Raw genomic sequence first — 24,837 nt, forward strand, 5'->3', positions numbered from 1 at the left:
CCGCGCCGCGTCCTCTTAATTCCCGCGCGGCAGCGGCAGGGCGCAGGCGCACGCGGGCGGGCGGTTGGTTCCTGTCAGGTCGCTCTGACGTGTCCGCGCTGCGGCCCGGCCCGGGAGCGGGCGCCGGCGGTACCGATCCGGTAGCGGTCCTCAGTCCTTGCAGCAGTGCCCCACCATGTTCAGCGTGGAGAGCGTGGAGCGGGCCGAGCTCGGGGAGAGCCTCCTCACCTGGGTGAGTGCCGCGGCCGCCGGGCCCCGCCCGCGCTGGGCCGCCCGCAGGGGCACGGTTCCGGGTGGCCCCCTTCCCATCCCCCGCCCGCCGACGCCGCGCCGCAGCCTGGCTCCGGTGGGAGAGGGGGCCTCGCCTCGCCCCCCCCGCCCCACTCCCCGCCCGCGCCGCGCCCTGGCTGGCCCCAGCCCGGCCGGAGCCCAGGCGGAGCTGCCCGTCTCGGCTAGCTGCAGTCGGTCGGGCGGGCGGGCTGGGGGTTGTCTGGGGCGGGGGGGCCCGGGGGGGCCCACCGCCGCCTCCTCGGCTCAGCCTCCTGCAGCGGGGGAACAAAGGAACCGGCGCCCCACGGCGCCGCCACCGGCAGAACGGGAGGCCGGGGCCGGGCCGGGGCGGCCGGAGGAGTCGCGCCCAGGTGCGCGCCCCGGGCCCGCCCCCGTCGTGCGGCCGGGCTCGGCGTTGCCCGTGGCTTCGGTGCTGCTCCTGCGACCCGCGCCCTCCCAGGCCTGACTCCTGTGTGCCGGCTCCGCTCGGCAGGCTTTCTGACGACAAACTTTCTTTTGTCTCTTTCTTTTTTTTTTTTTAAGTAGCAACTTGAGCCTCCAGAGACAAAATTCACCTGTGAAGTTGAAGGTGATACAGTATCGACCTAAGAATTTACCTTTTCCCATTTTAACATTCAGAGCTTGGCCTGTAAACATCTTCAGGTTGTGCTGTCATTCACAGAACAGCCAAAACATAGTGGACGTTGAACCTGGGTTTGCAGCTACTCTGTAATTTGAGCAGTGACTGTAACATAGCCACGAAACTTGTATTTCTGTAGCTGGTGATTTATTGTTGAGCTCTTTGGGACCACTGGATTTGGTTTTGGGGTTGGGTTTTTCTTCCCCCTCCATAAGAAATATTGCCAAGGAAATACACACTATATGAAACTCCTGAGTAGAACTGATGGTTGAACAGAAACAGAGATTTTCTCATTCCAGTGTTTAGTCTGTGCAAGGCCAGAGCTGGCTAAAGCTATGGTGGTGATGTGTAAGTTTATGGGGAATGACAGGTTAGGTTTCTCTGTGAAAGTCAAAAGGCAATGAGCAAGGGAAACTCAAATGGTTGTTAGAGGTGAGCACGTGGCCTGGAAAGTACGGAAGGTGGAGGTTTTGGGGAATAGTGTGCCCCGGTACTTCATACAGTTCTGGAATAAGTAACCCAATTTCTCTTTCCTTCATGTTCCCGCTAGTCTTTGTTGCAGTTGGTCACTTCTCCTGCTTTTGGTTTTCCAAGCTTTCTTTTTCAGGTGTTGGGAATGAAAGTCCTCTTACTGATAGAATTCCTGAGGATGTTGATGTGTGTGAATCCTGGCAAAGAAAGGCTGAGTGAGAGGAGAAAGAGGAAGGTTTACTGGGGGGTGATGGGGAAGATCTGTTGCTACATGCTGCTAGTTTTCATGTGTTTTTGTTTTAGCTGTTTTAGATATGCTCCTGTTTTGCTCTCTGGTGGTAAAGTAGTTGTGCCAATAGGAGAAGCATAAGCTTGAAAGCTGACCTAGCAAGTGGTCACAGTCCCGATGTTTTCCTAACTCCCCAGATTTCAAAGTAACCAACAGCTGTTTCCTTTACATGTGAGACTACTGTACTCAGAGCATGTAAGCTGCTGCAGAATGAGAGAGATTGAATTTTCTCTTGTATGATATTGGCCTGCTAAGAGTGATTTGAACTGTTGATCCTATCCATTATCAAATTCCAGGTTGGACAAAATTGTTAATGGCTTGAGAATATGTTGTTGAAGCATCGGTGCAGAAGTCTGTGTCAAGTCTGAAAAGATTTCAAAATTAAAACTATTCCAATACTCAAGTACATTGTTCAAAATTGATTTTGAGGTGTCAATATTTCAATAAAGTTGGTTTTAAAACTTCTTAAGGTTAAGGTGTTTGCTTGCTAGTGAAGGAAATCACAAAATGCAGAATCAGAAGGCAGTAGCTCCTTCCCTGTTCTCCCAAAAAATTCTTTGTGCAGCCAAATATAGTGCAAACCAGTGGTTTATATGTGTTGGAAAGGATTGTTGTATCAACTTCTGTATGTGTTCAAATGTGGTGGAAGTTGGATTAGTGTTGGTAGAAAATAGAATAAAAGTAACTGGTTCTTGTTTGTGGAGATGAAGTGGACAAATGGATCTCTATTAAGTCTATTCAGTGTTAGTAAAAATCTCCACTGATTTTATTGCATTAAGCAAAAAAAATAGTGGAAAGAAGCAGAAAGGAAGAGTGGGTTTGTTTTTTCCTTGCCACGTTTGAGGTTGGTTGTTGAGGCAATTGATTGCTGAGCTGCAGACTTTATTGTTACCCTTGAAAATAATTTGGACTTTCTTAGAAAAGCTAAACCATTGAAAAAAATTACCTTGGTGAAAAAAGCTGTCCTGGAAAAGGACATAAAAATGGAAAGCTTTGAGAGAGAAATCGCAGCAATAGAGGAAGTCTTGTGGCATTGACCATCTGTAGGAATTATTACTCAGTCTTATGGTCACGTTTGAGCAGTAGTTAGTATTCTTAGTCTTTGGTCCTGGAACTATACCTATCCAGTGGAGTCTTGTCCTGCCTGTAGTAATGGTCCTTGTGGATCCCGTTACATTTCTAACCTTTGCACCCCCTCAGATATTGAGCTAGTCAAGAAAATATCTGCATCTTTTTTTGATTAGCAGAAATGTTAGTAAATCCTTCTTAAACAGCATTGGAATTAGTCAACACATTTCTTAGATAAATGTGTGGAGTTATGGGCTATCTTTACAATTTCAGTGTTTTTGTGTGAATGTGGTTTTGAAATAGACATAGTAAAAAAAATGAATAAAGGTGGTTTCTGATTATTCCAGGGTACATGAAACTCACAAAAGAGGCAGTGAAGTTTTTTAGTCCTCAGTGAAACTGGTTGTATATACAAGGTGCTTTGCCTGGCTTTCTCTCAGGTTCCATAATGATTCTTGGGAAACCGTTTATTCAGAGCTGTCTTAATTGCAGTTTATGCATACCTGGGATGGCCAGTCTTTCCCATTATGCCAGAGAAGCTGGCTGTTCTTAAGAACTGGTTTAACCTCCCGTATTGCTTGCTTCACATTCATATAGAAGTACTTGAACTGGTTTGCCTGTGTTTTAAATAGAGTTGATAAGGCTTTCCACAAGTCTGAGAACCTGTTCAGCTTAAACTGAATGTTTGCTTGGATGGATTTAGGGTGAGATGAAACTGCTCCTCCCTCTGCCAACTCATGATTTTAATGAATGAGAATATCCCGCAGGCCTTTTACCTTGCATGCCTGTGATTCCTATTCTGGTTTCTTTAAGCTGGAGCAAACTGCTTACCTGTGAATATGTTTTGCTTTATTCTTTAATATTTCACCAACACTCCCATTTTTGGGGGTTATGCTCTAGCTTGGGATATAGTTTTTTTTACCTCTTCGACAGCAACACCAAGTGGTTTCCTCAAAAATTTTTGTTCAGCATTTTAAACAGCTGGGAGAGCTTTTGCTTCCTACCACTTTAGCAGGTGGACCAGGATGTTATTTTGAAACAGCCAGGGTAGTGGCAACTTGAGTGAAACTGAGTGAAGGACTGGAGCCCAAATACTGACATATCAAAAGTTGATATTTATACTTCAGCAGTGTTTGGAGCCTACTGTAATTGCAGAACTATTACTCCACCAAAAAATCTCCCAGAAGCCTCTTCTGAGACTATTCTAGGCACTGTCGTATAGTCATCCAAGCTGCACTGCAGCCAAAGCACTTCAGAAAATATGGCTGTGAGGTAAACCTGCAATGATGTAAAATTGTTTCAGTGTATCTAATAGATTCACATCTTTTCTGTTTAAAACTTATGACTGGTCTGCATATGAACATGTTTTCTTTTTTCTTTTCCCTCTTTTGCTTTGTGTGTAGTGTCAGGAGTACTTTTAGCTCAGATACATCGCTGAGTCATTTCTTAAAACGCGGAGAGCTGTCAAACGTGCACTCAGCGGTTACACTTTAATATGTCTATATCTGAAGTCAGTGTGATAGCTACAGGCTTTTGCTATGAAATCTGAGAAATTTTCTTTTTTAACATAGAACTAGGGTGTGATACTGAAAAGATTGCTTAATATTGGTATGTAGACAGCAGGATTCCTCAAAGAGGTCACTGCTGTTTAGTTATAAGTAGCAGATTGCTGTGGAGATGTCATGACCTTTCTTTACCTCATTATGATAATATCTCTTATTTTGGTATGCACTGCCTCCACCAAGCTGCATCTTGCCTGCTTTCTTTCTCTTCCAACCCTTGAGGCCAAATATAGTTTCTGTGGTAGACATGTTAAAACTTTTATGATAAGTGAGAATTTTTAAACACTGCACAAGGACCCTGTTTTGGCACCTTCCATTTTAAAAGCACTCTGGCCATTTATGTGGTATCAATCCTGCAACCTTTCTCCTTTTTGGCTGAAAAATCTTCTCACTACAGTGTATCTCAGTCTACTGTGTGGTGGCCTATCCCAAACAGGAAGGATTTGCCTGTATTAGTTTGAAATACAGAGACCATGTAAGCAAGTGCTGAAACGGGTTTTGATTCCTCGGGGAGGCTGCTTGTAAATGCTTTGTAGGCACCCTTTTCAGAGAGGATCAAATCTGCTGGAATTTACTAGGAAAGCTGTCATTTCTCCTACTGTCCATTTACTTCCTTTTTAGACTATGCTGTTGATCCGTGTGCATTATGGTTTTAAGTACTCTTCTGGTTTCTTGCAGGTGCAAAGATTGTAGGAGACTTCCTAAGCCTGTTTAAACTCTTTCTTCTTTCAGTCCTTCATTATTGACAGCCAAGTTGTAGGATTTAATTTTCTTCTGATGAAGAGATGCAGTATCTCTTCACTCTTGAAGAAAACATGAAATTTCAGGAGTGGTTGATTGTAGTGGGGATGAAAGCAGGTCAAGAAGACAGTTCTGTTTGAATATGTTGCTGTTCAGACAGAGGGGAAAAAACACTGAGCTTGCCAGCAGTCAGGGGGTGTGGGTCAAGATATCTGGCAGATCACAGCCCCTGTATCTGCTGTGACAGACCAGTAGGTTGAGCAACCTTTTTGGTTTTGATGACCTCTCACTAAAATGATAAAGAATTTGTTGCTCCACCCTTTTGGGGTAGTTGTCTAAAGGAGTGATATTCTGAGTGTGCCATTCACTATGTCTGAAGGAGCTGAGGTGTCTAGCAGCAGTATAGGGATTTATTTTTTTGACCTATTGCTGAGGGGTCAAGCGGAGGCAGAAGAACTTCTCTTAAAGATTGTGTTGCAGAGCAGTTGATGTAAGGCTGATAATAAAGGAATAGGATAATTAAAGACGATAAGGTACAGTTTGTATGTGTTTCTTTGCCCTTGCCCCTGCTCCCCTCCCCGCCCTTTCTTTTAGGTCAACAACAGAAAGGAAGGCTGAACACAAAATTTGGAGGTGTAGATATTATTCTTCATACATGTGTTTTGACACAGTGTTAGATTTCCTTTCTTTGGGCCTTGTCCCAAATTCTGCCTGTTTTTTAGTTTATTCCTTTCTGAAGAGCTGCTCTATAGCTGTGATGCATTTATAACAATTGCTAGTTCTCTGAAGAAAAAAACCCATTTAGCTGTGATTCAGTGTGTACTCAATTTCAGCTCCCAGTTCTGGCCCCTCTCTTCTTTTTTTTTTTGTGTGTGCGCAAGATCTTGACTGGAGAAGAAACAGATTTTGCTGCTGAGAACTGTGAACCTTAAACAATAAAAAGGAAACAACTTTTCTGTTAGCTTGTTAATCTCAGGGTGGGAGGTGAGGAGAGAAACCTGTTTCTGTGTTCTTTTTGAAATACTTAAAACAGTTACTTCAAAGAGATGAAGTCAGATTGTGAATTTTGCACCATTACCTTGATCTGCATTCTTGTGAGACCATTTTGAGCCTCTTGAATTGGAAGATAATATTCTGACATTCTGTTCTTCCTGGAGCATCAAAAATCTTTGCTGCAACATGTTTGATTTCTGTAGAGCAATTGCAGACTTCCAAGTCATGGAGCACGGAGGGAGAAGAGGGGCCCAAGACTCAATTGCACTTGCTGCTATCTGCTTTCTTTGGCCGAGCTGAGGACTCTTGAGTAACGTGATATTTTAGAGAGACTTAACTAACTTTGGTTTGCCTCCAGGTTCAGAACCTAAGTCCAGGGTTGCTTAATCAATTTAATTTGCAAGCCCTAGTTATTAATTTAAAAAAAAGCAATGAGGTTATTTGCCACACAGCAGCTAACACTAGCACATGGTTAAGGCAGGAATGCATGGCTGGAAGTGAGGGGAAGAGGGTAGTAGTGTCTGTCTTGTGGCTTTTGTTGCCAATAGCCTGGCAGGTCCTGCCACACGGGAAAGGGATTAACTCCTCTCCAACCTACTGGTAATGGTTTCTGGCTCTACAGAGTATGCGTGTACTGTTTTCCTGGCTACCTTACTTTGGCATATGTGACTTACTCATTCCTATGAGTTACTTAGTACTTCTCATTCAGGGCAATGAATGAGAGACAGCATGGAAAGGAGAAAGAAGGTTTTGGTGGAAGGAAAAGTTCTCGAAGATTAAAGGCAGGGGAAGTCCAGCCAGCACTATACTCCTGCATGTGGCAGGAAAAAGCTTCTGAATAAATACAAAGCTGGAGTTGTGTTTCAGTGGACTAGCTGGGGCCACAAAGGGATGGCAGCTTTTCAAAAGGGGCACACAGGAAATGTTTTTGGAGTGGTGCATGTAGTGGAGCAAGTATTGCACAAAAAGATGCATTGTAAATCTGATGACAGTGTGCTTTGGCCTTAGAATTCATAGGGCTCTTGCAAAGAGCTTACAGCTAAAAGGCATGAAAGTGTACACTAGACTGGAAGTGTAGTGCTTTGCGTCCTCTTTGGAGGTCCCATTGACTGTTTGGAGAAAATCTGTCAGGATAGCTAAGTTTAGATACTTAATATAAACAACAAGTGAGTATTCACACCCTATGTGATGTATGTTTGGGGGGCATTAGATCTGGGAAATAAGCATCTGTATTTTATTCGTTGCAAAGTATTAAATGGGTTATAGCCTTTCCTATGTTCCTAAATTACATAAGCTAACCCTTGAGTGAACTTGTTTGCCATGGCCAAAAGGCATCCATAGTTTTACTTCAGGATAGGAATAAGTAGAAATAAGTTTTGTGTAACTGCAACAGAGATTATGGTGGTTTTATCAATTCAACTGCCCCTTTGGTGGTTAGGAAAAAAACCCAGCAAGACTTGATTGCTCTGGCATGGTTTAGCTGATTTTATTTTATGGACAATGCCAAAAGATGGCAGCCTGTTCCATGGTGGCTCCTGCCTTTTTTAAGGGATCATGGAATTTGGTCAGCCTATGAAAAATCTTGGTCTGCATACCTACACAGTCTGTGAAGTTCAGGAACATGTTTGCTGAAATATAAATCTTGGAAATGGAGAAGGCAAGAACTGCAAGATATACTAAATTTGGTGATGTGCTATACATCTGTGTTACCAGTCTTGAATCTGCTAAGTCTGAAATTTCTTAGCCTGATGAAAACTTACTGCCAACTATTTCTGAATCCTTTTAGCTGCTAAGTCTTTCTTACTCTTACACTTTCACTCCTGTGAAAGGCTGTGTTTCCACACTCATCAGAAAGTTTGTGCAGATGATATTTCAGTGGAACTTAGATTCATCCAAGTAGAACTTGGATTAATCTTCTGTGCCTTTGGGGGAGAGTTCTTTATTCCACCTGTCAATAGAGACAGTACTTTTCAGCTAAATTATAGCTGCAAGAGGGTGGAGTTGTGGGCTTTAAATAGTTATTCTTTTCTGTATTTTGCAAGGGAAAGCTGTCATCTATGTTCACCTTTTTTTTGTTTAAGTTATGTTAGAAATATGTATAAATTTGGACCACTAGTATGCAAAATTTTTTTGGCAAACCATGAGCCAAAATGTTAATGGACTTTCCTTTGCCTTATGCCATCAAATAGAAACTATGCCTTACTGCCTGTCCTTTGTCTTAGTGTGGATCAATTTGGGCACATTTGCCTGGTGCTATTCAAGTTTCTGTAGCCTAGTAGTCTTCATTCAGGGTAAAAAGAATTTCACTCTTTTGTTCATTGAGCACTGTTCTGCTATTTGTATTTAACCCCTACTTCTAGAAAACAGTTCTGTTGTCCTCTGGTGAAACTTCATGCATCCCAATTCTATGGGTTGCATTATCTTCTAAGGCTTCTCTGTGTCAAAGAGTGCTGGAGACAGAAGATATCCTATACCTCCTATGTTTAATGTGACATCACTTTAATGATATTTTTGTCAACTCTGGGTAGTAGAGATGGAAATCTTTTCATTCCGATCAGCAGAGAAAGCTGGTGGTTCACCTCCTGTAAACCCTGCCAAATGTGTTTTCTTCCATGAGACAATGTTTCTCACCTTAAAAGACACTTTTTTGGGGGTTTCTAAAGTTCGTTGGTGCTTGATGGAGTGTGAATGTATGTATCCTATAAACATGGGTGTATTAAGGTAATGTTTGGCAGTTTTGCACTTATTAATATCTTATATTTTGAGAAAAGAAGAGAAAGCATCAATGGTAAATATTACTTTTAAATAAAACATGATTAAGTAGATGAAAGCTGGGAAGGAACTGTTGGTTTACGGTGCTGTGTTAGGTCTTCCTATTACATATATTTTCATTTTATCTTCATCACAAATGCTGGATAGTATTCTTTTTCATCAGCTGACTTATCTGGCTTTCAACTGAAAACAGGAACACAATCCCTTTCTCACCAGGAATTGGTAGATTAGCCTGTCTTCATATGGATGTTTCTGAAATGGTTAAACTAAACACCATTCAGACTTGAGACTCTGTTTATTAATCTTAATGATGTGTCATACTTGAACACTTGAGTTAGCAGTGATTTAGTGGCAATGCCAAGGTAGTGCAGTAATAACTGCTTTATGGTGTGATGGTGCTCTCATTTCATAGAATCATAAAATCATTAAGGTTGGAAAAGACCTCTAGGATCATCAAGTCCAACCATCAAAACAACACTACCATATCTCCTAAACCATGTCCCAAAGTGCCTCATCTACATGTCTTTTAAATACCTCCAGGGATGGTGACTCTACCACCTCTCTGGGCAGCCTGTTCCAGTGCCTGACCACTCCTTCAGTTAAGAATTTTTTCCTGATATCCAATATAAACCTCCCCTGATACAGCTTGAAGCTGTTTCTTCTTGTTCTATTGCTAGTGAGCTGGGAGAAGAGGCTGACACTCACCTTGTTCCAACCTCCTTCCAGGTAGCTGTAGAGAGCAATAAGGTCTCCCCTCAGCCTCCTCTTCTCCAGGCTCAACAACCCCAGTTTCCTCAGCCACTCCTCATAAGACCTGCTCTCCAGAATCTTCACCAGCTTAATTGCCCTTCTCTGGACATGCTCCAGGAACTCGATGTCCCTCTTGTACTGGGGAGCCCAAAACTGAACACAATATTCAAGGTTCGGCCTCACCAGTGCTGAGTACAGGGGCACGATCACTGCCCTACTCCTGCTGGCCACACTATTCCTGATACAAACCAGGATGCTGTTGGCCTTCTTGGCCACCTGGGCACACTGCTGGCTCATGTTCAGGCGGCTGTCAACCAGCACCCCCAGATCCTTTTCCACCAGGCAGCTCTCCAGCCACTCTTCTTCAAGCCTGTGCAATGGCATGGGGTTCTTGAGACCAAAGTGCAGGACCTGGCACTTGGCCTTGCTAAACCTCATACAGTTAAACCTCAGCCCATCGATCCACCCTGTCCAGATCTCCCTGCAGAGCCTCCCTTCCCTCAAGCAGGTCGACGCTCCCGCCCAACTTGTTGTTGTCTGCAAACTTACTAAGGGTACACTCGATTTATAGTCCTTTAGTAAGTAAGCTTTAGCCAAATTATCTCTTCTTTCTACACTGTACTTCTGTTTCTGCAAAGGAATCATATAATCTTTGGAAAACTTAAAACTACAAATGAAATACTTGGATTGAGGTCTTTCATGGTTTTGATCTGCTCAGGTATTTGGGGTCAAACACAGTATATATAAAATGAGAAGGAAATTAATTAAAATAACATTCAACTCCTTCTCCCTGAAAGAATCCCCACCCTGGCCAGTAATGTAAAGACCTTGACATTTCATTGTTTGGCTGATTGAATGCCTAACATTATGGCTGGATTGCAGAGTAACTCTTGAGATTTTAATAAGGAAGGTCTTACAACTTGAAAATCAGTGAAAACATCTGGAAATTCAAATTCTGGAATGAAACTGTTGCTTGTTGGAGAGCATGGATACCCTTTGTTTGTTTTATGCAGTCTGCTGCTGTCTTGGAAAGTGTGAAAAATAGCCTGTGGCATGACTAACCAAGCAGAAGATAGCCATGCTACCAACTGGGAGGAGAAAAATGGGTGAAGAAAGCTTAAAATTGTCCAGAAGCACAAGATCTGGTTATAGGATAGGAATCTAGTTCTCATTATGTCAGGTCTGGCTCAATACAAGAACGTGGCAGCTGAGGAAGAACAGTTTTCTGTATCACACAATTAGTTTACCATCCTGAAGGAAGTTAGTGAGTGAAATTTGTTTTCGTGGAATTCCTGCGGATCTCATAGGTAACATTGGGAGAATATGAGGACAGAAGTATCCAACCCTCCTTAATCTTCTCTGCCAGTCTGCCCTTTCAGGTGTTCTTGCTAATGGCTTGAGTAGTGATTTGCATCTAACCAAATAAAGCTGGTTCCTTTCTTCTTCCTCCTTTTAGCCACCTCTCCCTGTCTTAGCTGTGTGATCTGTTTCTTCTGTGGTGATACAGTATTGTTCCAGGCTCTACATGGCAGCTAGTTGTAGACTTGCATAGTCAGTTCCAAAAATGTAGGGAAATAATGGGTAAATAGCCTTAAATTATCACTTATAGGTTGGGGAGTAATTTGCTCTGATAGATAACTAATTGGAAACTGGGCGTTACCTTTTGTTGTGTTTGTGCATAAGGTAACCAGTCACCCAGTGTTCTATCTGAAATCTTTATTAGAGGTTCTTAGCAGGTATTATTACAAAAGAATACATAAAAGGTCTATTATGCAACTGTACCAGCAATAAAAATCAAGCCATGTATATAATCACTGTGCAAACTGCAGATATTTTGTTAGCTCTTAGTGTTGAGAAAGGAAAGGTGCTGCAGAGCTTCTGTCTTTGGGGGAATGGGGTTGGTTTTCTGTTTGGATGTGGGTTTTTGTTTTTAATTTTGTTTATTTGTTTTCCTTCAGCTTTGTGGGATGCTAGATTCCCCATCACAGCTTTTATCCTGGTCTTCAGCTACTGTCTTTGAGAACTGAGTGTTTGTCCAGGTCTCTGAACTGCATATCAAGAGTATTTTTCATGAAATACATTTCTGCTTCTGGTTCCTAGTAGCTAACAAATGCTCACCAGCCATATATGTAATCTGGAACTGTAACTCAGATTTTCTAAGGTCCTAACTTCCTGCAGCAATTACTTAGTCTCCAATGGTAGCCTTCTTTGCATTGCAACAGTCAGCTGCTACTCCTTATCTTAAGGCTGGTATAAAAATCGACAGCTCCTGTTCATGGCTGTGTGAATTGGAGGTCTGGAGTAATATTTTAAAAAATGAAATAAAAGAACACTTTGCTCTTATTATGTGGTATTTGATGGAAGGTGTGAAGGCCTACTAGGGCTAGCCATTGAGCCAAGTGGTTGGTGTTTTTTTCCCTTTTTTCCCCCCAGACTCCTGTCTGGTAGAATCATACAATAGTTTGGGTTGGAAAGGACCTTTAAACATCACTTGGTCCAACCCCCCCTGCAATGAGCAGGAGCGTGTTCAGCTAAATCAGGTTAGGTTGCTCAGAGCCCTGTCCAACTGGTTGCCTAGGGTAGGGCATCTGCTACCTCTTTGGGCAACCTGTTCCAGTGTTTCACCACCCTCATCGTAAAAAATGCCTTTCTTATATCTAGTCTGGATATACTCTCTTCTAGTTTAAAATCATTACTCCCTGTACTGTCACAACAGGCCATACTAAAAAGTCTGACCCCATCTTTCCTTTAAATACTGAAAGGCTGCAATAAGGCCTCCTCGCAGCCTTCCCTTCTCCAGGCTGAACAACCCCAACATTCTCAGCCTGTCCTCACAGTAGACGTGTTCCATCCTGCTGATCATTTTTCTGGCCCACCTCTGGATCCACTCCAACAGCTCCATGTCCTTCCTGTGCTGAGGGCTCCAGAGCTGGACGCAGCACCGCAGGTGGGGTCTCACCAGAGCGGAGTAGAGGGGCAGAATCACCTCCCTCGACCTGCTGGCCATGCTTCTTTTGATGCAGCACAGGATACGGGTGGTTTTCTGGGGTATGAGCACACAGTGCCAGCTCATGTCCAGCTTTTCATCCACCAGTACTCCCAAGTCCCTCTCTGCAGGGCTGCTCTCAATCCCTTCATCCCCCAGCCTGTATTGATATCGGGGGTTGCACCAATTCAGGTGCAGGGGTGCAAGACCTTGCACTTGGCTCTGTTGAACCTCATGAGGTTCACACAGGCCCACTTCTTGAGCTTGTCCAGGTCCCTCTGGATGGCATCCCATCCCTCAGGCATGATGTCAAGGCTCCATATAGTGGTCCAAGAAGTGTATGTGAGGGGAATCGTAACAGGGAGTGGGAATTAATTTACAGCTCTTGGGAACTAATGATGGTGGTGGTACTGCAAACACTCAAGAAGCAGGAGCAGTTCCAGCAGGATGAGAGAAGTCTTCCAGGAGGAAGCACATCACAATGCACGGGAAGTGTAATGTTTTAACAGCTGTTACTGAGTAGCTGTTTAGAGGCACACACACAAAAATATTTGCTTCTTTGTCTCCATAGCTGGACTCTGCTTCTGCATTGCCACATTCTTATCATTCTTCTCCCTTCTGGAAAATTAGCTCTACTGCTTCTTAGAGTGGTTTAGCATTTTGTAGAACTATCTGAGAATGATATAGGACTTCAATTTGATAAAAATTTGTCGAACTGTTTTATGTAGGTTTGTGGGTTTTTTAGGAAAATTTGTTACTTTCATACCTCTGAAGTATACAAAAAGAATGTAGTTTCTTTAAGAGTTGAATAAATGTTTTGTAGCATAAATTTGACACTTTAATTGAAATATCATGCTGTGCATTCCTTTCCTATGCAAGCAAGACATTTATTAAAAAATTTAAATGTATGTGAAAGAACAAGTCATATAATTAGTTTTAGTCTTTCTTTCTGTTCTTGGTCATGTAACTATGAAAAGCATTAATGTCCTCAATGGCAGTCTTGCATGTATGACTGTGGGCAAAAAAGAGTTCAGACTGGTTACCTGAGCCTGAATGACAGTTTTGACCTTTCCTTGTCTATAAAGTATTGGGGAAGTACGGTGATAAAATTAGTTACAAAACAGCAGAGTATGCATCTTGGTTTTCTGTGTCATGGAAATAGGCTTAGCAACCTTTCTTCTTCCATCAGTGTAGTGGTACACCCTATGTACACTTTTATTTAGTCAAGGAGGTGTTTCATACATCAAGATCCAAAATAAATATTAAAAAATCTGATTAGTTTGCAGTCTGTTTGAAGACCTCCTTAATGTTGGTATTGCTTATTTGAAAAAAGCATTTCACTTTTTTAAAAATCGTAGTAGTAGTAGTTCTTAAGTGATTTTATTGTTACGTGGCTATTATGCAGGAAAGTGATGTAAATTTCATTATTTAAAGGCATAATATGCAAAATTAGAAACAAATTTTCATCGTTTGTGCATGAGAATTTTATCATTATAGCGTCTTGAGCTTCTTCAAGTGTAAGCATCTATGATGTCATTGCAGCTTTTTTTTTGCTAGAAAGTATTCTTTTCTCTTTAATGTGTTGCTGAGTTTGTGGTTTCAGACTCAGAATTGTCTCTGTATTCCTTCGACAGTATTGACACAATTCAGAGACTGTAGGTAAATTCAACCTTTTGGTAAATTTGATGTTATATCCTGTAATGTTGTAATTTTAAAGTGTGTTAAGAGATTATTCTTGCTCCTGCGTAATCTAGAATATTACACAACATCCTCAGAAAACTAATCTTATGTTGGTCCCAGTGTGTTCAGTGTGTAGTCTGTGGAGGGTATTTGTTACAAACTAACTCATCTTTAGTCATAAACAATTCTGTCATCAAGCAGCTCAGTCCTATGGTCCTTGCCATTCCCCTTCAGAATAGCAGCATTTTCCAATCTTAGCTTCCATCTGAAGACCAGAGGCATGCCATTACATGGACTTTACTGCCTGTCACTGTTAATAAAACACTCTGGAATATTCAGAACACTAGTAGCGCATAGACAGTCTCTTCCATCTGTTAGCAGGGAATAATTAAGTTTGGAGTACGTATGGGCCTCTATGTCTGATCTGCTTGTGGGGAGCCTATGAGAGTTCTGTGTGGTCAGTGTTACTTTTAAAAGCTGAGTTTCTTACACACGTTCTTTGAGAGAGTGTACTTGAACGTACACTCCAGAAGTACTTGAATGGGAGAACAGAAGGCCTAGTGACTTTCCAAATTAGAAAATGCTGTGGAGAAATTGCCTTTTGGAGAATGTGCTGCTGTTATTTGTAGGAAAGTTTACAAGTTTGCAAAAACAAAGATGCTAAGCCTTGTCAGTAGTTAATTTCCTTTATTGTTATTAATTAAGCTTCTTAATTCCTAAACGGTACAATAAACATGTGTTTATATATTTACTCTGTTCTATATGCATCTCTTTTACTTTTGAAAATCCCTTGATATTGAAGTAAAATGAAACAACCTTTTCCTTTCTCCCACAGATCCAGACATTTAATGTTGAGGCACCATGCCAGACCGTGGAAGATTTAATGAATGGGGTTGTGATGGCTCAGGTTCTTCAAAAAATGTAAGAAATTGCTTATTTAATGAAATAAAAACACAGTTTTATTATCAGTACAGTGTTTCTGTACTTAAGTGTGTTTTAGTTCAAACTTGGTTGGTATTCCATAAGAATGTGGCTTTTCCTATGCTTAGACAGTACTTTAATCTGGAACACAACTAATATGTTTTTTTCTCTATAGTTTTCAGATAACTATGTTAAATGAAAAAAAAGTAAGTTGGATTAAAACTAAGCTTGCAAATTCAAACGTTTTTAGAAAGTTGGAATCAGTACAAGGTAAGGTGTTGGCCCTGATCGTTGTTTGAAACTACAGTCATTATATCAGTAATGTTAGAATTAGTTTCATGCAATAAAACTTCTTATCGGAAGAACTGAATGGAACTGTCAATGTAGTTGTTTGCAAAGATATTGTGTTTTTGAAGGCAAATGAAGGAATAACAGCTGTTACACTAAGTAATGTGTTTGTTCTTTTGACCTTTAAGATCCAATAGGATAAAATGGATTAGTTCAACATAGTGTAATCTAGGATGTTTCTGGGGACTATAAATACGAATTTGAAATCTAGCTTTATGCAAAATTACCTGTTTTCACAGAAACACAACTTTTTATCATTCTTTGGTAAATGCTGCTTCAGTTTCTAAAGTCAGCAGTCCAAACTGAGCATGCCAGTTCCTACAGACCTATTTTTTAAAAACAATATATGCTTTATTCCTTTTAATGTGAAGAGGATACTGTCTTTTGTGTAAATGCAGAATACAATGTTTTCTGTGTAATTTGTTGAAAATTAAGTCTGGACATGTACATAATAGATATGAACAGCTTTCTGTTATAGTTCTTCTGGTTTGCATCAAAGACTTGTGGAATAGTTGAGCTTGGAAGGCACCTCTTGAGTGTTTAATCCAACTCAATCCAACTCACCTGCTCAAAGCAGAGTCTGCTAGAGCTAGTTGTCCCAGTATTGTGTCCAGTCAGATTTTGAGTATAGGGAAGGATGCAGACTGCAGCCCCTCTGGGCTACCTGTTCCAGTAAGTAGTTGCCCTCACTGTTTTAAAACAAACAAAAACCCCAGGGGACATTTTTTCTTTATGCTCAGATGAAAGTACTTGTCTTTCAGTTTGTGTCCACTGCCTCTTATCTGTTCACTGGACAACACTGAGATTATGTGAGGGTATAAAGAAGGCTATGTGAGGGTATAAAGAAGGAGCCATCAGGTATTTATACACAGGATTGATAAGATCCCACTGAGCCTTCTGTTCTTGAAGCTAAACAAGACACAGCTTGCTCAGTCTCACCTCATATGACAGACACTCCAGTCTGTTAATCATCTTAATTGCGCTTTGCTGAGCTTCCTTGTATGTCCAGGTCTCTTTCATACTGGACAGGACACAGCACTTCAGATGTAGTCTCATCAGAGCTGGGTAGTACCTCCCTTGGCCTGCTGGCAATGTGCTTCCCAGTGCAGCCCAGGATGTGGTTGACCTTCTTTGCTACAAGGACATGTTGCTGGAATGTGTTCAGCTTGGTTTCTACCAAGCTTCTTTGTAAAGCTGCTTTCCAGTCAGTTGGCCCCCAGCATAGACTGGTGCATGGGGTTTGCAATTACCTTTGCTGTAATGCATAAGGTTCCTGTCAGCCCTTTTCTCCAGGCTGTTGAGGTCCTTCCAAATTGCAGCACAACCATCAGGTGTATCAAACAGTCCTTCCAGTTTTGTGTTATCTGAAAACTTGCACTCTGTTCCATCATCTAGGTAATTTTTAATAATGTTTAATAGTACTGACCCCTTGGGTGTGCAGCTAGTAGACTGGCCTCCAGCTGAACTTCATAACCCTTTGAGCCTGGCAGTTCAGCTGTTTCTCAACCCATCTCCCTGTCCACTTACCCAACCCATGCTTCATCAGTTTGTCCATAATGATGTTATCCTGATCAGGTGGTCTGTAGCGGGCACCTACAACAACGCCGCCTATGTTGGTCTGCCTGGTTATCCTGACCCGTAATCTCTCAGCTGTTTCATCGTCCATCCCAAGGTAGAGCTCGTAAATTCCTGCGGCTCTCTCACATAAAGGCCATCTCCCTGTCACTGCCTTTCCAGCTTGTTCTTCCTAAAGATCCTGTGTTCCTTCATGGCAGGAACCTTGTCGCCATGATCCCAGTGAGCTTGTGACCTTGTGACTGTGACCTTGTAACTACACACAGACTTGTAGACTTGATACCGTTCCTGTGTTTTTTTTTGGATTGGAAAGATATCATCCTTTTTCACCTGCTGGAGTTTAATAAAGTGGTGACCATATATATGAATGGTGTGTTCAGTAAACTTTATAGTAAATCAGGATTTCAGCGTAATTATCTGTGAATCTGTTTTCAGATCATTTAGAAGAAATGTAATAGTGACTACTTCTGTAGTTATTCTGTAGGGTACAGGTTCCACTTAATGATGGGCTAACAGTCAATAACTGTATATATTCTTGACTAGTTCAAAGACCAGTCAGAATTTGGATCTAAAACATCACACCTTGATACAAACAGAAATGAAACTTCAGTGTTAAAGGCCCCTCAGCCTTACTATTTTAGCCTGGTACTACCATGACTTAAAGTACTGCCTTTCTCTCTGCCTTGGCATTAAGAAAGGAAAACTGTTCTGAGATGCTGTTTTCATCTGATGAACTGATGTTTTAAAAAGAGATGTACAATACATATATTGCATTTCTGTAGCATGATTTTAAAATATTTCCTGTAGCAATTGTCATGCTGACACCGAATGTGGGAATTCTTTAGTTTACCCAGTTTGTATGTAAAGATCAGCTAGGCAATTTAAAGTTCTTTCTCTATGCTCTAGGTAATAATTTGAACCTGCTGGAATTAGTATTTGGCTGCCTTCCTTTCTGATAGTTGTGCTTCAGATTTACTATTTTGCATACTTGTGCAATGAATACATTGATTCTCATGCAGAGATTTAGCAATAATTTTGCATTCCAGTTGAGAGAAACTTGGAGGTGCAGCAGCAACCTGATCTTGCTTTGTAAAACAGCAATGATAACATATGAACAATATTTGAGAGAAAATATTACTTCTCTTTTTTTTTGTTTTTGTAGTAACAGAAGATGGCTCCAATTGATTTTTGAGGTAGATACCAAGGGCTGCAGAATAGCCAAACATTGTTTCCCTGGACATGAGAGATGGGAATATATGTCAAATACAGGGATCAGTGTTTGTATATTTGTCTAGAAAACTGATCAGGACTGTGTTGACAAAGCCATTTTAAGTATTCTTTCTTGAAAACAAAACCAAACTAAACACTAACAGTGAAATGCTCCTTTTGCTCCTTAAACAGATACCACAGGAAGAGTACTTAGTCAGCAATCAAGGAATGTTCAACAATGCGAAGCAAGTCTAGACCAGGCTTTTCCAGTCTACCCTTCTTTTTATATTAGCATCATTGGCTTCTGCTCTGTCCCAAGAGAGATAAACCACATAGAAGAAAATTTTTGCAGGTGTAGAAATCTGTAAGAGCAATACCGCTGGGTACTTGAGATTATTTGGGAAAGTCACGCAGTCAGGTAACATAGCGAAGAGCGAGTACAGGCTGAAAGCACTGGGTCACTGCAAACAGATATAATTTGCAGTGAAAACTTGAACAGTTACGGCTTTGGCATGAAAATCTCTCAACAAGTTAATCTTCAAAGGACAAATTTATTTTCTCAACTGGAGACACAGGACTTAAATGCTGTTACTGTTATTCCACTGAGAAGGATAAACTACTATTTCTGTAATGCATGTTCCTTGAAATTTGGTTGTCTTTCAGTACAGCTGCCTCCTGTTTAGGGTTCTTCATCAATGTGTGTTCTTTGAGGCTAATAGTACTAATATGTTAATTACATAAATGGGTGATGGGAGAATTCTGACAATTTTTGTGTACATCGGAACTTCTACTGTAGTAAATGTTTAAAAAATAGCTGAAAGAGCAGGTTAATATATCCAGTGAGAGTTTAAAAAAAGAAGTAAAAAAAGAGTTCACTATGAATGAAGAAAATGCAGTCAGTGAAGAATTAAAATTAAGTGAGGTAAAGCATTGATGAAAATTGAAAGATGTTGGGTGATCCAGTGATCTGGATATATTTCCATAGGAGAGTAAGGATAGTTTTCCTTCTTGAAAACTTTGAAGTCTGAACTCTCTATTTTTTTTAACCTCCACCTTCATAGAAAGAGTCCGTTGGTACTTATGAGGGCAGGAGGTACTGGAAACAAGGTGAAACTAAGAGTAGTTTATGATGAGGAACACTTTCAAAGAGATCCCTAGTTCAGGGGAGTAGTTGCTTTAGATATACAGAAAATTTGCACAACACAACTGCAGGATTTGTTGTCAGTAAAAGAAAAAAGAATATTGCTTAATCATCAGCTGATAAACATCTGTGCTTTGTATCAAGTCTTCAAAAGTGTCCAGCAGCTCCTTCCATTATTCTTAATTTTTTGTACATTGTTTTCAATATTTTTTGCACTCAAAGGAGCAGCCCATTTGTAAGTAAAGGTTGTTCATCAACTCATGTAGCAGAATTTTCTGTAATAAAACTGCTGGAAGAGGCTGTGAGAAGAGGGTACAGAGGGAGTTACTGACACCTTCAGAAGCTTTTCACTGATGCAGTGTGTGATATAAAATGGTAGAAATATGTGCTATGTAACCAAGCATGAGCATTTTGCTTACAGATTCAGTTGTTAATAAACAGGTGTTGATAGATCCCTGAGGGACATTTTCTTTTTATCATAAAACCTTTATCTTCAAATTTCATGTTAAAGTACCACTGAATGGAATTCTCCAGTGCTAACTGTAACATCTTGGAGGAAGAGATTCAGCCTATGCTGTAGCTTATCTATTTTTGGTATTATTCTGCAAGATTCACTGTTCATTTGTGTTCAGATATAAAGGCTGCTGGTCCTTCTGACTAGAGTCAGTATGAAATACAGTAAGATAAGATGTTTTACACAATCAGTGTTGATTATTTTAGAGTCCTGTACTCTGGGAGTAAAGATTAGAAGCAAATGTTTGAACTGCCTATGAGTAGGCTGTCTGCCTAAAACCATATAGCTTATGCTGTTTAGAGCAGATAGAAGTGCCATAGCTTGCTTCTGATTTTATCCTCTTTCTTTTTTTTTTTTGTAGCCTTCACTGATATTACTCATGTTTTTACTATCCATTGGTATCCCTAGAACAGCGTATTTCGCTGTTTTATGCTACAGTTTTAAGTTTCCCTTTTGTCCCACTCTGGAGACTGTTTAGTACCAGATGTCCCTCTTGTTTTAATTCTTTCTGGCTGTCATACTGGCCTTGGTAAATGTAAGAGATAGTGTATATTTTCATTTGTCATCTGTGCATTGTGCCCCACTTAATGAATTATTCATTTGTTATATTATACATTGCAGCATGCTGTGTATGTATTGACACATGCAGAACACAAAAGCTGTGCTTTTATATATCACTGGGGGATGGAAATTTTTGTAAACAGCCATTTCTTAAAGCAGCTTACTGTACCACTGTTAAAATGAGTAATAATCATGAGTTATACTACATGCTCTGTGGGTTGGTTTTCTTCAGCAGAATATTTCTGTCTCTTGGCATCTATGATGTGGAGAGATGATCGCTTAAATAAAGGAAAATTTGCATACAAAATAACAGGGAGATGGTATAAATGAGCACTGCTGAAAACAACATCACATGAAGTGATACAGCATTAACAGCAGCATAACTATCTCGTGCTCTGAAGAAGAGTCCTAGTTATCTGCAGTACTATTCAGATGCTAGGCAGCAATCAACTGATACACAAATACCTTTATAAACCTGGAAACTTACCCAGTGCAAGAGATTGTCCAAGCTTGGATCTAGACTCAAGAACTTACTGAATTCAAAATACTTGGTTTAAAGAAGTAATCTCATTCTAATGATGATGTACCAGTCAGTTTTCTGCTGCCCTATTTAGAGCAGTATGTCTTCAAAATGATTTGGTAGGTTTTGTAATCACAGCTGCTTAGTTCTCCACAACACATTTTCATATTTGCTTAGGTGATGCATTTTCAAATGCTGTAAGAAATGATAGCATCTATCTTAATGACACAGACTAAGGGAGTTAAAGAACTCTGAATATGATTGAATAATGCTTCTGAAAGATTCAGCAGAGGGAGACTTGTTTGCAGCAAGGGTTCTGAATGCCCTAATATCTGAAAGCACCTTTTAAAAAGTATTTGTAGAAATTCTGATGGAAATTTTTTCATTTCAGATTTGATCTCCATTAGTTTGAGATATATATATAGAAAGCATTTCTGTTGGTATTAATTCTGAACCTTAATCAGACTTCTGAGGACAGAAATTGAATTATAATGGCACACTAGGAATGATTCTGAGGTGGTCTATGGATCAGGAAGGGGTGATCATTCTAGATTTGCTTGGTGTCGATACACAAGCTGTTGTTTTTCTGCTTGTGTTTCTGGCAAAGTGATTTTGCAGTATGCTACTAATTATTGTCTAATCTGCATGGAGATGCTGTAAAGAGAGTTCTTGGTACTATTCGGACCAGTGTTGTGTGTTGATGATTTAGAGTGGATTGCTTATCAGCTGTTGGACCCTTGGATGCTTCCATGAGGTTTGTATACTTAAACAGAAAAAACAAATGGGATTTGTGGGAGAGGACTACCACACTGAGTTTAGATTTAATTCTCAGGGACTTTCCTTATATATATCTGATAACATATATAGAGGTATAGGTAGCCCAAGACTTCCACCAAGACAGTGAAGGCCAGTTGCTGGTCCATGTGTTACTTTTATTGCTGTACTAGCTGAGAAAAGCTGCCTAGTTGCTATTGAAGTACAGGCTTCCAGAGTGGAATAAGTTGGAGCTGACCATGAAATCATGTTACTCTTAGCCATTCTGTCAGTCCAAATATAATTCTGTTTGTGGACAGTTGTTTATGCTAACTGATGTTGCTTCTTAGACTCATCGTTTACAATGAAAATGGTAAGTCAAGAATTGGTGTATTCATGGCACTGCAGCCTTGAAGCAGCTGAAGATGTGACCAAGTGCAACCCTTAAAATGATAAGAAACAGTCCTTAAAGTCCCGTTGGTCTTTTTGGCTGGTGAAGCACAGGTAATTAGTCATACCTGCTTTCTCACTCAGCTGCATTAACACTTCGTAGTTGTGAGTCTGTTGTAAGGAAGGCTTTCTTGGCCTGCCTTGGCAATTCGCAGAAGACACATCTGAAAGATAGCAGGGTGCTTTTTGAACACCACACCTCAAATGGAATCAAGTGGGGCTACATGGGGCTTGAAATATCATTCTTTTCATCGCTTTCCAGATGATCTTGTTGTGATTGAGTGGAAGTTAGGCAAATTATGACTCTTTGCAAGGAGAGCCGTTGGTTTCCTGTAAAAGCTGAATGTGAGCCTTCTTTGTCTCCAGTAGATCTTGTATGCATTCGAATCAATTTTATTCTTAGGTTTACCTGGGAAGAGAGGCCATTTGAAAGCTAATAGAAAACATCTATTTCAAAACCAGATGAAACTCTGGATAAGACATTCATTGCTTTTTCTGTTTCATAGTTCAAGATTCTGTCATCTGTGCTAGAACTGCACTGTTTTTGAATGGGAGTAATTTGGAGTCATCAACTTAACTAGTAATTAAAGCTGTTCTTCCAGCTATATGTTTGCGGATGCCATGTCAGAGGAAAGGAAATATGCCGTAATTTTCACCAGAGTCTGTAACAGAATGTGTAAAAATAGCAATTGGTATGTGTCAGTAGAGAAACATTGCTGTTTGTGATCTCTCTCCATTACTGTGTGTTCTGTCACGGGTTGCTTGCAGAAGACATTGCGGGGAAGATGGAATACAGGAGATACTGTGCATCAGGTACAAAGGGTGGCTACAAAGTCTGTGTCCTACTATAAGTACTAATGTAATTGCTGGTTTACAGCATGTATGATATAGATGCTATTTGAATCTCCAGGCACGTTCATAGTTTTCTTGAGCTTTTGCCAAGAGATCTCATGGTATCTTGCCCTTAATAGAGCTCAGTCCAGAACCCTTCTATCTGTGGAGGATACAGCAGTAAATCTAATAGTACTCAGGGGCAAATGCAGCAGTGTAGGTCTAGAAATCAGAATATCTCACGTGAAACTCTAACCTGGCGTACCACACTGACTCTTAAGTCTTATGCTTAGAAAAAAAGTTGTGTTTTTTCCCCAACTATATTAACTTTTTATGTTGGATGAAATATGACCATCTCCTTATTATGTTGACCTACTCCTTTAAAACTAGTTAGTTGTAGTGCATTCTCTCTCCTTAGATCCTGATCATAGCATTTTCAAAATTCTGTATGATATAATGAAATCTTGAGTGAACAGTAGAAAACGTTAGCCTTTCGGATGATCTTGGAACTTGGGGCAAGGGAGTCTTGGGAGTTGTCTTGAAGAAGCAACATATGGAAGGTGCTTGTGAGAAAAAGGAAGAGAGGGAAGAAGTTTATAGAAACAGAATTATACTCTAAAAGCAGTAGGTGGTCTGTTCTTTATCTTGACTGCCTCATCAAAAATGCAGAAGATGGAAAAACTTTTAAGGAAAGGTGCTCACAGAAAGATTTGTCTAGGGTTACCATGAAATGAGATTTGCAAATACTGATAGTTTTTGGTCAATGAAATAATAGTAAAGTGTGCTCTCAGTGTATAGGAGTCCACAATATGTGGAAAAGTAATAATTTTTGTAACACTTTCAAGTAATGCAAGCAAATATTACTCCAGGACCAGCTAATAAATTAGACAAAGAGAACTTACAGATGGGAAAAACTGGAAAAGGCATTCCAAGTACAGCAGTTCCCTCAAAAGTATTAGCTACTCATGGCACACAAATGAAGCTGTGCTGTCAACAGAGTGCAAGGCCATAGAAAAGTGGGTAGTAACAGGATTCTCAACTATTATATACAGGCTATGTGTCAAATACAGAGGTAGTAATTTAAATAACCTCAGCCTGAGATAGGGGCTTGATGTCTGAGGTGTATCCTCACAGTTTCTGTAACCTGTTTTTAATGAATATTCTACATTTTTTGTTTCAGAGATCCAGCTTACTTTGATGAAGGTTGGCTGAACAGGATCAAAACAGAAGTAGGAGATAACTGGAGGCTAAAGGTATTTGACTGACTTTGCTCGCCTGTGAATCTATATTTCAGTTCTTAATATAATACTGTATCTAAATATTAGCCTATTTCTAGATTAAGACTTTGCTTTATAGTACAGTATTTTGAATTTTAGACCATTTTAATTATTTGGGCTTTTGTTTTTATAGTCCTGCACAGTTTAGTGAAGAAAAGACATATTTACTTTGTAAATAAGTTTGAATACGTTAAAAGGAAAATATTAAAATAAGTTTTATGCATCAATTACCTATCTTTGTTTTCCTAATGTTGAATGAAAGATTGTTTTTTAAATGCAAAGTGTGAAAGTGGCATTTAAAAACAGAGCTCTGAGAAGCAGATGCATGAAAATAGGATAATAAGCAATTTATTTTAAAAAACGGCAGAATGTTTTCCTTTACTTCGTCAGCTCTGCACAACCACTGAGTTTTAGGAGAGGAAGTAGTGTTTTTTTCTGTGTTGTTTGTACTCAGCATGTTTTTTAACCATGGTCTATTTGCTGGGTCATTTGTATGACTTGCTAGTCTAGTACTT

General features: G+C 40.4%; 1 protein-coding gene across 3 annotated transcripts in view; it reads left to right on the forward strand.

Moving 5' to 3' along the window:
- Positions 1–24: 24 nt before the first annotated feature.
- HOOK3 (hook microtubule tethering protein 3) overlaps positions 25–24,837 on the forward strand; it is a 93,147-nt gene continuing 68,334 nt past the window's right edge. For 2 of the 3 annotated variants that reach the window (XM_075079106.1, XM_075079107.1), the window contains exons 1-3: positions 25–232; positions 15,058–15,143; positions 24,226–24,298. In XM_075079106.1, the coding sequence (XP_074935207.1) occupies positions 176–232; positions 15,058–15,143; positions 24,226–24,298 (216 nt within the window). In that variant the 5' untranslated portion in view covers positions 25–175. The remainder of the gene's footprint in view (positions 233–15,057; positions 15,144–24,225; positions 24,299–24,837) is intronic. The other variant, XM_075079108.1, reaches the window with a different exon arrangement.

Source organism: Phalacrocorax aristotelis, chromosome Z, assembly GCF_949628215.1.
Source record: "Phalacrocorax aristotelis chromosome Z, bGulAri2.1, whole genome shotgun sequence".
In the NCBI taxonomy this organism is placed as follows: domain Eukaryota; kingdom Metazoa; phylum Chordata; class Aves; order Suliformes; family Phalacrocoracidae; genus Phalacrocorax; species Phalacrocorax aristotelis.